This window comes from Trichechus manatus, unplaced genomic scaffold, assembly GCF_000243295.1.
Source record: "Trichechus manatus latirostris isolate Lorelei unplaced genomic scaffold, TriManLat1.0 scaffold00081, whole genome shotgun sequence".
NCBI lineage: Eukaryota > Metazoa > Chordata > Mammalia > Sirenia > Trichechidae > Trichechus > Trichechus manatus.
The window spans coordinates 2,525,122-2,535,168 of NW_004444017.1; the positions used below are offsets into that span (position 1 = coordinate 2,525,122).

The window sequence follows — 10,047 nt, forward strand, 5'->3', positions numbered from 1 at the left end:
AAAAAAAAAATCCACAAACAAAAGGAATTCAGCACAGGAGAGTAAAAGGAACAAAGAAAACATAAGCACCACAAAAAAAAAAGCACTATGAAATGACAGCAATAAACTCACACGTATCAATAATTACACTGAACATAAATGGCCTAAATGCACCCAAAGAGACAGACAGTGACAGAATGGATACAAAAAACAGGATCCATCAATGTGCTGTCTACAAGAGACACACCTCAGAAGCAAAGACAGAAATTTCTTAAAAATCAAAGGACAGGAAAAAATATATCAAGTAAACAGCTACCAAAAAAGAGCTGGACTGGCAATATTAATCTCAGATAAAATAGACTTTAGAACAAAATGCACTATACAGACAAGGAAGGGCACTATATAATGATTAAAGGGATGATACATCATGAAGATATAACCATAATAAATACCTATGCACCCAATGACAGGGCTCCAAAATACATAAAACAAACTCTAACAGCACTGAAAAGAGAAACTGACATATCCACCATAACACTAGGACACTTCAACACACCACTCTCAGTAAAGGACAGAACATCTAAAAAGAAACTCAACAAAGATACAGAAGCTCTAAACCACACAATCAGCCAGCTTGACCTCATAGACATATATAGAACACTCCACCCAACAGCTGCAAAGTACACATTCTTTTCCAATGCACATGGAAAGTTCTCCAGAATAGACTACATCTTAGGCCACAAAGCAACCCTCAACAAAATTCAAAACACTGAGATAATACAAAGTATCTTCTCTGACCACAATGCCATCAAGGTAGAAATTAACAACAGGAAGAGCAAGGAAATAAAAAATTAATTACATGGAAACGGAAAAACACCCTGCTTAAAAACCACCGGGTAATAGAAGAAATCAAAGATGGAATCAAAAAATTCCTAGAATCAAACGAGAATGAAAACACATTATACCAAAACCTTTGGGACACAGCAAAGGCAGTCCTTGAAGGACAATTCATAGCAATAGATGTGCACATCACAAAAGAAAGGGACAAAATCAAAATGTTAGCTACACAACTTGAACAAATAGAAAGAGAACAACAAAAGAAGCCCACAGCCACCAGAAGAAAGGAAATAATGAAGATCAGAGCAGAAATAAATGAAATACAGAATAGAAAAACATAGAAAGAATTAACAAAACCAAAAGTTGGTTCTTTGAAAGGATCAACAAAATTGAGAAACCACTGGCCAAAATGACAAAGAAAAACAGGAGAGGACACAAATTACCCAAATAAGAAACGAAATGGGGGACATTACAACAGACCCAATGGAAATAAAAACGTTCATAACAGAGTATTATGAAAAACTATACTCTAACAAATCTGAAAACCTAGAGGAAATGGACAAATTTCTAGAAACACACTACCTACCCAAACTAACACAAAATGATGTTGAAAAGCTGAACAGACCCATAACAAGAGATTGAAAAGGTAATTAAAAAAACTTTCAACAAATAAAGCCCTGGCCCAGATGGCTTCACTGGAGAATTCTACCAAACATTCAGAGAAGAGCTTATACCAGTACTACTCAAACTATTTCAGAACATAGAAAGAAGAGATACTTCCGAATTCATTCTATGAAGCCAGCATAATCCTGATACCAAAACCAGGCAAAGACACTTCTAGCCAATAGAATTCAGCATCATTTTAAGAAAATAACACACAATGACCAAGTAAGATTCACACCAGGTATGCAAGGATGGTTCAACATTAGAAAATCAACCTAATTCACCACATAAATAAAAGAAAGAAAGCATATAACCATCTCAATCAACATAGAAAAGGCATTTAACAATGTCCAACACCCATTCCTGATAAAAACTCTCAATAAAATAAGTACAGAAGCAAAATTCTTCAACATAATAAAGGGCATCTATACAAAAAGAACAGCCAACATCATTCTTAATGGAGAAGGCTAAAAACATTCCCTTTGAGAAGAGGAACAAGACAATGATGCCCTTTATCACCGCTCCTATTTAACACTGTGCTGGAAGTCCTAGCTAGAGCAATAAGGCAAGAAAAAGAAATAAAAGTGTCATAGTTATCTAGTGCTGCTATAACCAAAATACCACAAGTGGAAGGCTTTAACCAAGAGAAATTTATTCTCTCACAGTCTAGTAGGTTACAAGTCCAAATTCAGGGTGTCCGCTCCAGAGGAAGGCTTTCTCCCTCTGGAGTAAGGTCCTTGTTATCAATCTTCCTCTGGAATAGGAGCCTCTCCACGCAGGAATCCAGGTCCAAAGGATGTGCTCTGCTCCCGGTGCTTCTTTCTTGGTAGTATGAGGTCCTCAACTCTCTGCTTGCTTCCCTTTGCTTTTATCTCTTGCAAGATAAAAGGTGGTGCAGGCAACATCCTAGGAAAACTCCCTTTACACTGACTCAGGCAGGGATGTGACCTTAGTAAGGGTGTTACAATCCCACCCTAATTCTCCTTAACATAAAATTACAATCACAAAATGGAGGACAACCACACAATACTGGGAATCATGGGCCAGCCAAATTAATACACCTATTTTTTTGGGGGACACAATTCAATCCATGACAAAAGGACATCCAAATTGGTAATGAAGAAGTTAAACTGTCCCTATTTGCGGATGATATGATACTGTATGTATAAAACCCAAAAGACTCCACCAGAAAACTACTGGAACTAATAGAAAGATTCAGCAAAGCAGCAGGATACAAGGTAAACATGCAAAAATCAGTTGAATTCCTATACACCAATAAAGAGAATGACAAAAAGAAAATCAGGAAAACAATACCATTTATAATAGTCCCTAAAAAAAAATACTTAGGAATAAATCTAATCAGGGATGTAAAAGACTTATACAAAGAAAACTATAAAACACTATTGCAAAAAACCAAAAGAGATCTACAGAAATGGAAAAACATACCATGCTCACGGATAGGTAGACTTAACCTTGTGAAAATGACAATTCTACTGAAAGCAATTTACAAATACAATGCAATCCTGATCCAAATATCAACAACATTCTTTAAAGAGATGGAAAAGCTAATTATGAACTTTATATGGAAAGGGAAGAAGTCTTGGATAATTAAAGCACTACTGAAGAAGAAGAATAAAGTAGGAGGACTCGCACTACCTGACCTCAGAACCTACCATACAGCTATGGTAGTCGAAACAGCCTGGTACTGGTACAACAACAGATACACTGACCAATGGAACAGAACTGAGAACCCAGATGTAAATCTGTCCACCTATGGTCACCTGATCTTTCACAAGGGCTCAAAGTCCATCAAATGGGGAAAAGAGAGTCTTTTTAACAAATAGTGCTGGGAAAACTGGATGTCCATCTGCAAAAAAATGAAACAGGATCCATACCTCACACCATACACAAAAATTAATTCAAAATGGATCAAAGTCCGAAATATAAAACCAAAAACCATAGAGATCATAGAAGAAAAAATAGGATCAACTTTAGAGGCCCTAATACACAGGATTAACAGGATACAAACCATAACTAAGAACACACAACCTCCAGAAGATAAGCTAGATAACTGGGATCTTCTAAAAATTAAACACTTATGCTCATCAGAAGACTTCACCAAAAGACTAAAAAGAAAACCTATAGACCGGGAAAAAATTTTTGTCTATGACAAATCCGACAAAGTTCTAATCTCTAAAATCCACAGGAAAATCCAACACCTGTACAACAAGGCAAATAATCCAATTAGAAAATGGGCAAAGGAAATGAACACTTTCCCAGAGAAGACATTCAAGCAGCTAACAGACACATGAGGAAATGCTTGTGATCACTAGCCATTAACCAAAAAAAACCCCACTGCTACCAAGTCAATTCCAACTCACAGTGACTGTATAGGACAGAGTAGAACTGCCCCGTATAGTTTCCAAGCAGCACGTGGTGAATTCGAACTGCCAACCTTTTGGTTAGCAGCCAATGATTAGACAGACCCATAAAACAAAACGAGACTAAAGTGGCACACTAGCCCAGGGGCAAGGACTAGAAGGTAGGAGGGGACAGGAAAGCTGGTAATAAGGAACCCAAGTTCGAGTAGGGAGAGTGTTGAGATGTTGTGGGTTTGTCAACCAATGTCATAAAACTAACTGTTTAATGAGAAGCTAGGTTGTTCTGTAAACCTTCATCTAAAGTACAATTAAAAAAAAGAAAAAAGAAAACGTCCAAGGTCATCTTGCCCCCTCATTTACTGACTGCATGCAATATAAGTGCCTGCTTGGCTGGTTAGTTATCTTTCCAGAGATGTTTCTCCTGCTTCCCCCATTAGACTGTGCAGTCCTGGAGAACCCTCAGAGACCACAGAGCCCTCAGTCTCGTCTGGTCCAGAGTAAGGGGCACTTAGTAAGAACTGACTGACTGCTCACAGGAGTGGGAAGCCTGGGAGATGGGGCTCAGTGAGACAAGGGAGAAAGGAGAGGAAAAGCAGCGACAGGGAAGGAGAGAAAAGGAGAGGCAGAAAGACTCAGGAAATCCAAGAGCAACCTTTAGAAAGAGAGAGTGAAGGAGCCCAGAAGAGTGAGAGGCACAAACACACAGAGGAAGACCCTGAGATCCAGCCACAGGCCTCCTGCACACAGAAGGGAGAAGCGAGACAGCCCCGGCAAGCACTGAGCTGTGAGGACAGGAGAAGAAGGTAGAACGTGGGCTGATGGGGCAGAAGTTACCCCGCCCCCATCTCCCCACCACCTGTCCACAGGGGCCAGCAGCCAGCTTGGCTGAAAGAGGCCAGTGACCAGCACGATGCCAGGGCGAGGGTCACACAGTGACTGGGCAAAAATGAAAGTGATGAGACTATAAGCAGGAGGGGGCTAGTAGCCCCAGGCCAGGGTGCCGGCCCAGGAGAGGTGAGGGCTGCTCAAAGGGAGGGCCCAGGCCAACAAGCATGGGAGACTCAGCTCAGAAATAACAGGCATTAATCTGTTGCGTTGCTTTGCATGTCATCTGCATGTCTGCCTGGCCCTGGTCAGTGTGCCCTGCTCGTGGTGTGCCGTGGCCTGGGCTGGGAGCAGGCCTAATCCTTGTCCTCAGAGAGCCAAGGCCAGGTTCCCGGGTCTCAAGTCTTGCTCTCGACACCATGGAGTCGAGTCAGCTCCACTTCCTGCCTGTGGCCTGCTCCTGCCTGCCTGCCCTCAACCCCCAACCAGTGTCCTGCTGGACTGGACGACATGGAAAATGCCTGGTGAGCTCTGGATGTGGGGAAGTAGGGAGAATGTAAAGGCGTTCCTGGGGATGCCAGTTGAGGGCTGAGGATGGGGCTAAGGGTACACAGAGGATAGGAAGATGAGAAGACAGGAGAAGAACAGCCCAAGTGAGATGAGGTCTGACTGAGTCAGTCTGCCCTCCTCCTCTGCTCCCTCAGGTCCCATCACACACATCACTCAGGGCCCTCTATGCCCACCCCCACCCACTGGTCAGGCTTCGCAGAGCCCCTTACCACCTCCCTGAGAGGTCCTGCATGGGCTCAGACCTCGGGACTGGTAAGAAGAGATGGGGATGAGCCAGCGTCGGGCACCCAGCAGGATCTGTGGTCAGGGAGGACAGGTGTTGTGGAGGCGGGGGCGTCATCAGATACTGCTGCAGCCTCTGGGCCCCCTGCCCAGAACCTGACCCACCTGCAGCTGGGGCCAAGCCAGAGGTGGAGCAGGGAGAGGAGGGAAGAAGGCTCACAAAGGCCATTCTGGGTGATGGCGGGAGCACTGGTTTGGAGGCAGAAGATTTGGGTTCTAGCCCTCACTATCCCATTTACTAGCTGAGAGACTCGGGGGAAATTCTCAGCTTCTATGAACTCCCATTTCTGCATCTGCAAAACGAAGATTATAATTCCTCCCTCACCTCCCCTGAAAGGATCGAAGAGGCAGTGCATGTTAAAGACCTTTGGAGACTCCAGAGTTATTACGCATAACTAAGAGGTTCCTAAGGACCCCTGGTGGGACAGTGGTTAAGTGCTTGGCTGCTAACCAAAAGGTCAGCAGTTCAAACCCACCAGCTGCTCTGTGGGAGAAAGATGTGGCAGTCTGCTTCTGCAGGGGGCAGTTCTACTGTCCTGTAGGGCCACTACGAGTTGCAATCGACTCAACGGCGGTGGATTTGGTTTGGTGTTTAAAAGGCTCCAGGCCTCTGCCCCTCTCCTCTCCCTTCCTCCCAGTCCTACTCTGAGTGATCTCCTCACCCTTTCCCCTCCCTGCCTCTCGGCACAGGGGAAGGGGAGCCCACATACAGGACGCCAGCATGGCCAGGACAGTTTGCCAAACATCGTTTTCATCCTGCTGCCCCTACTCAACGGCTCCCCTCCTGCCAAACAATTCCAACTCAAGTCCTACCAAAACCCACAGCTTTGCATTTCCCCATGCCTGGCTCTGCCACAGTCATCTGTGCAACCGAAGAAAAGTCTCTTAATCACAATATCTTTGTATGTGAAGTGGGCATAGAAATATCTACCTGTTGTTAGGTGCTGTCAAGTCAGTTACGACTCATAGCAACCCGATGTACAACAGATCAAAACGCTGCCCTGTCCTGTGCCATCCTCATGATTGTTGTCATGTCTGAGCCTGCAGTTGCAACCATTGTGTCAATCCATCCCAAATAGCTACCTATAAGGATGAAATTAAACTAACCATCCAAAGGCCCTGGTCTACAGTGCCAGCTCAAATAAGTGTTGATTATGCCATGTTCTGCCATCTCCACAGGGTCACCCCAGACACCTGTGTAACCCTCAGCTCTCACCCTTTGCTCAATGCCTCTTGCCTGATGATGTTTACCAGACCACTTGTCCCTTTTAAAGCACACAGACGTGTTCTGTAAAGTGTCCTGTGCCCATATTGTGTCTTCCCAACCAAGGACCCGACAGCTCTACTGCCAAACCAGTTGTCCTCCCTTGCACACCCCCTGTGCCCCCGCCCTTTCTGACCATCACACTTAAGCTCATGATCAACACCTACCCCATTCTCCACTGAAGTGATAGAAAAGCCTAGGCTCCCAGAGACTCAGCTTCTTCATCAGTTAAGTGAGGATAACCTATGTAAAGCACTCAGTACCACACCTGGCACCCAACAGGCGCCCCATACACATCAGCTGTCTCCTCCTTAAAGCTTCCCTAGTGCTAAAAGTAAGAAGCAAGCATTAGAGCAGGAGGAAGGGTTGGAGCAGGGGTGGTGCAGAGAGGCCGACGCAGGACATGGACACCCACAGATGTAAAGAGAGACTCTGTGGGAACTGAGGAAAGCCACAGGGGTGGACTGGTAGAAGATGAGCAATTCAACTGGCAACTGAGGGTTATGAGAACACTACTACTCCCTGGGCCAGAAGCAACCAGATTTGAGTTTAATCAGCCCCCAGGAGCCCCTCACACAGCACTGACACACAAACCAGTTGCTGTTGAATCTGTTCCAACTCATGGCGACCCCATGTGTGCCTGAGTAGAACTGTGCTCCGCAGGGTTTTCGATGGCTGATTTTCCGGAAGTAGGTCGGAAGGCCTTTCTTGCAACACAACTTTGGGTGAACTCTAACCGTCAATCTTTCAGTCAGCAGCTGAGCACATTAACCGTTTGCACCACCCAGGGACTCCTGCACTGAGTGCCTTTAAACAGCTGAGGAGGACCTATGCTGGGTGGGAGGAGAGAACTTGAATGGAAACCCGCAGGAGTGAACAACTGGAACCATCTTGCGGGGAGCCGGGACAGGAACCCTCTGTTGTCACAGACTTCAGTAAGTTACAGGGACCTTCTCCAGCCTGAGTCCCTGCCAATGGCCCAAGCTGGGGGTCCTGGGGGACTTTGCAAAGGGAATAAAGGCCTGACCAGGGCCTTCAAACAGCAGTTCAGTTCTGGGTTTGTTTTTACTTTTCCAGATACCCTTCTCTTGCATCCAAAAGTCTACATGGCCCCACGTAGATGCTTGGTCCTTCCCACATGGCTGCTGGACACAGGTGTCTCTACATGTTCTGGATCCCCAACCACTCACGAAGATCAAGCCTTTTCTGATCACCCCAGCTGGAGATGGCCTTTCCTGAGTGCATGTTCTACAGCACTCTGCTTGACCCTCTCCTGGGGCACTCCCCACAGTTTGCCTTGTATTAAAGCTGTGTATTCGCTCACCTTTTCTCCTACTCCCACTCAGATCTAGGGACTAGACGTGACCCACCACACCTGGCACACAGAAGGCTCAGCACATGTTTGCTACATAAATGAGTAAATAAGTGAATGAACAAATGAGGGAATGTGTCCAGTGACCCCATTCCTAACAACCTTCACAGCCAAAGTGGGAAGCCTAGTGATGGTCAGGCATTTGCCTGGGGGATGGCTTTTGGGTTTTCCCAGTCTGCTCTGGGGGGACAGTCTACCCTACTCAGGGTCCCTTTTCTCATATTTTCCACCACCACAGCTTCTTGACTCCCTGCGCCCCACTCTCCACACCTACTCAAAGGATTCTCCTTAGACACCTCCCTATCCCTTATAAACCCAGGACAGAAGAAAGCAGTGTCTGTCTACCTGGTAGAAGCTCCTTGAGGTCATTTCTCCTTCTGGTACTCAGAGGAAGCCCCAAAGTTACTGTGTCTAGCTTTCTTTCCTAGGCTCTATTTTCAGGGCTTGACTATAAGCCCAGGGGCCTGCTGCCCAGCCCCAAAAGGCTCCTTACCGTACATCTTGCCCTCATCCGACAGGATGATTTTGCGCCGGCCACAGGGCGGGTAGATGGCCAGGGCCTCCTGGAAGCTCTGCTCAATATCCGGGCTCCACACGCCCTCTGCATCATTGTCAATGGGCTTGTCCAATGCCTGACTGCCCCCAGAGACGTTGCTCCCCTCAGGGGAGTTAGGAGAGCTCCACTCGTTGGAGGTAATGGTGCCGGCCTTGCCCTCCAAGGCTCCGCTTGGAGGAGCGCCCGTTGGACCTGTGAGGGCAGAAACCGCAGCACTGGTGAGAAGTGGAGGAACGATGTAGACCGTGGGATGGGGGACCACCTCAGGGAGTGCCACAGCCCCAGAACTGCCACTCTTCCTGGCCTGGCCACTCACAGCACAGGGGCCTGGCAGAAAAGGCCAGGGACTCCAGAGGGGCAAAGAATGAAGTGAAAGGTCTGGGAGAAGTCAGGAGGTCTGGGATCGTGGGGAGGTCATTTCCCCTCTGTAGGAAATGGCCTACAAATGAACAGAATGGCCTGGGCACTCTGACCTTCGCTCTGAGAATCCATGTTTCCCAGATGGGAATGAGAAAAAAAGCAGGAGACAAGGACCAAATGCCAGGGGATGTTCCAACATTAAATCAACACTGGGAGAAAGGGAAGCAAAACAAAACGCAGGTCAGTAGTCTCCTCACTGCCTCTCCCCTCCAACACACATACACATAGCCCAGCACAGACTCTTTTTTAAAATTTTTTTCCCATACAAAAATTTATACACACATTGTTATGTGACCCTAATTGCTCTCCCCATACTGCAACAGCACACTCCTCCTTTCCACCCTCGATTCCCCATGTCCATTCAACCAGCTCCTAACCCTCTCTGCCTTCCCATCTCACCTCTGGACAGAAGCTGTCCATTTAATCTCTTGTATCTACTTGCACTAAGAGGCACCCTCCTCACGAGTATCACTTTATGTCCCACAGTCCAGTCCAATCCCTGCCTGAAGAGTTGGCCTCGGAAATTGCTTTAGTTCTGGGCTGATAGAGAATCCAGGGGCCATGCTTTCCAGGGTTCCTCCAGTCTCATTCAGACCATTAAGTCTGGTCTTCTTCCTAGAATTTGAGTTCTGCACCCCACCTTTCTCCTGCTCCATCAGGGACTCTCTGTTGTGTTCCCTGTTAGGGTGATCATCGGTGGTAGCCGGGCACCATCTAGTTCTTCTGGTCTCAGGCTGATGAAGTCTCCGGTTTATGTGGCCCCTTCTGTCTCTTGGGCTAATACTTTCCTTGGTGTCTTCATTCTCCTTTACTCCAGGTGGTTGGGACCAATTGATACATCTTAGATGGCCTCTTGCAAGCTTTTAAGACCCCAGATGCCACTCACCAAAGTAGGATG

The 10,047-nt window shown here is 46.4% G+C and overlaps 1 protein-coding gene across 3 annotated transcripts in view; it reads right to left on the reverse strand.

The window, feature by feature from the left end:
- Positions 1-10,047, reverse strand: part of TEAD4 (TEA domain transcription factor 4) — an 89,700-nt gene that overhangs the window by 46,096 nt on the left and 33,557 nt on the right. For 2 of the 3 annotated variants that reach the window (XM_004381180.2, XM_004381181.2), the window contains exon 3: positions 8,667-8,921. The exons of the other annotated variant lie outside the window; for it this stretch is intronic. In XM_004381180.2, coding sequence (XP_004381237.1) covers positions 8,667-8,673 — 7 coding nt within the window. In that variant the 5' untranslated portion in view covers positions 8,674-8,921. The remainder of the gene's footprint in view (positions 1-8,666; positions 8,922-10,047) is intronic. 3 annotated transcript variants of the gene reach the window in all.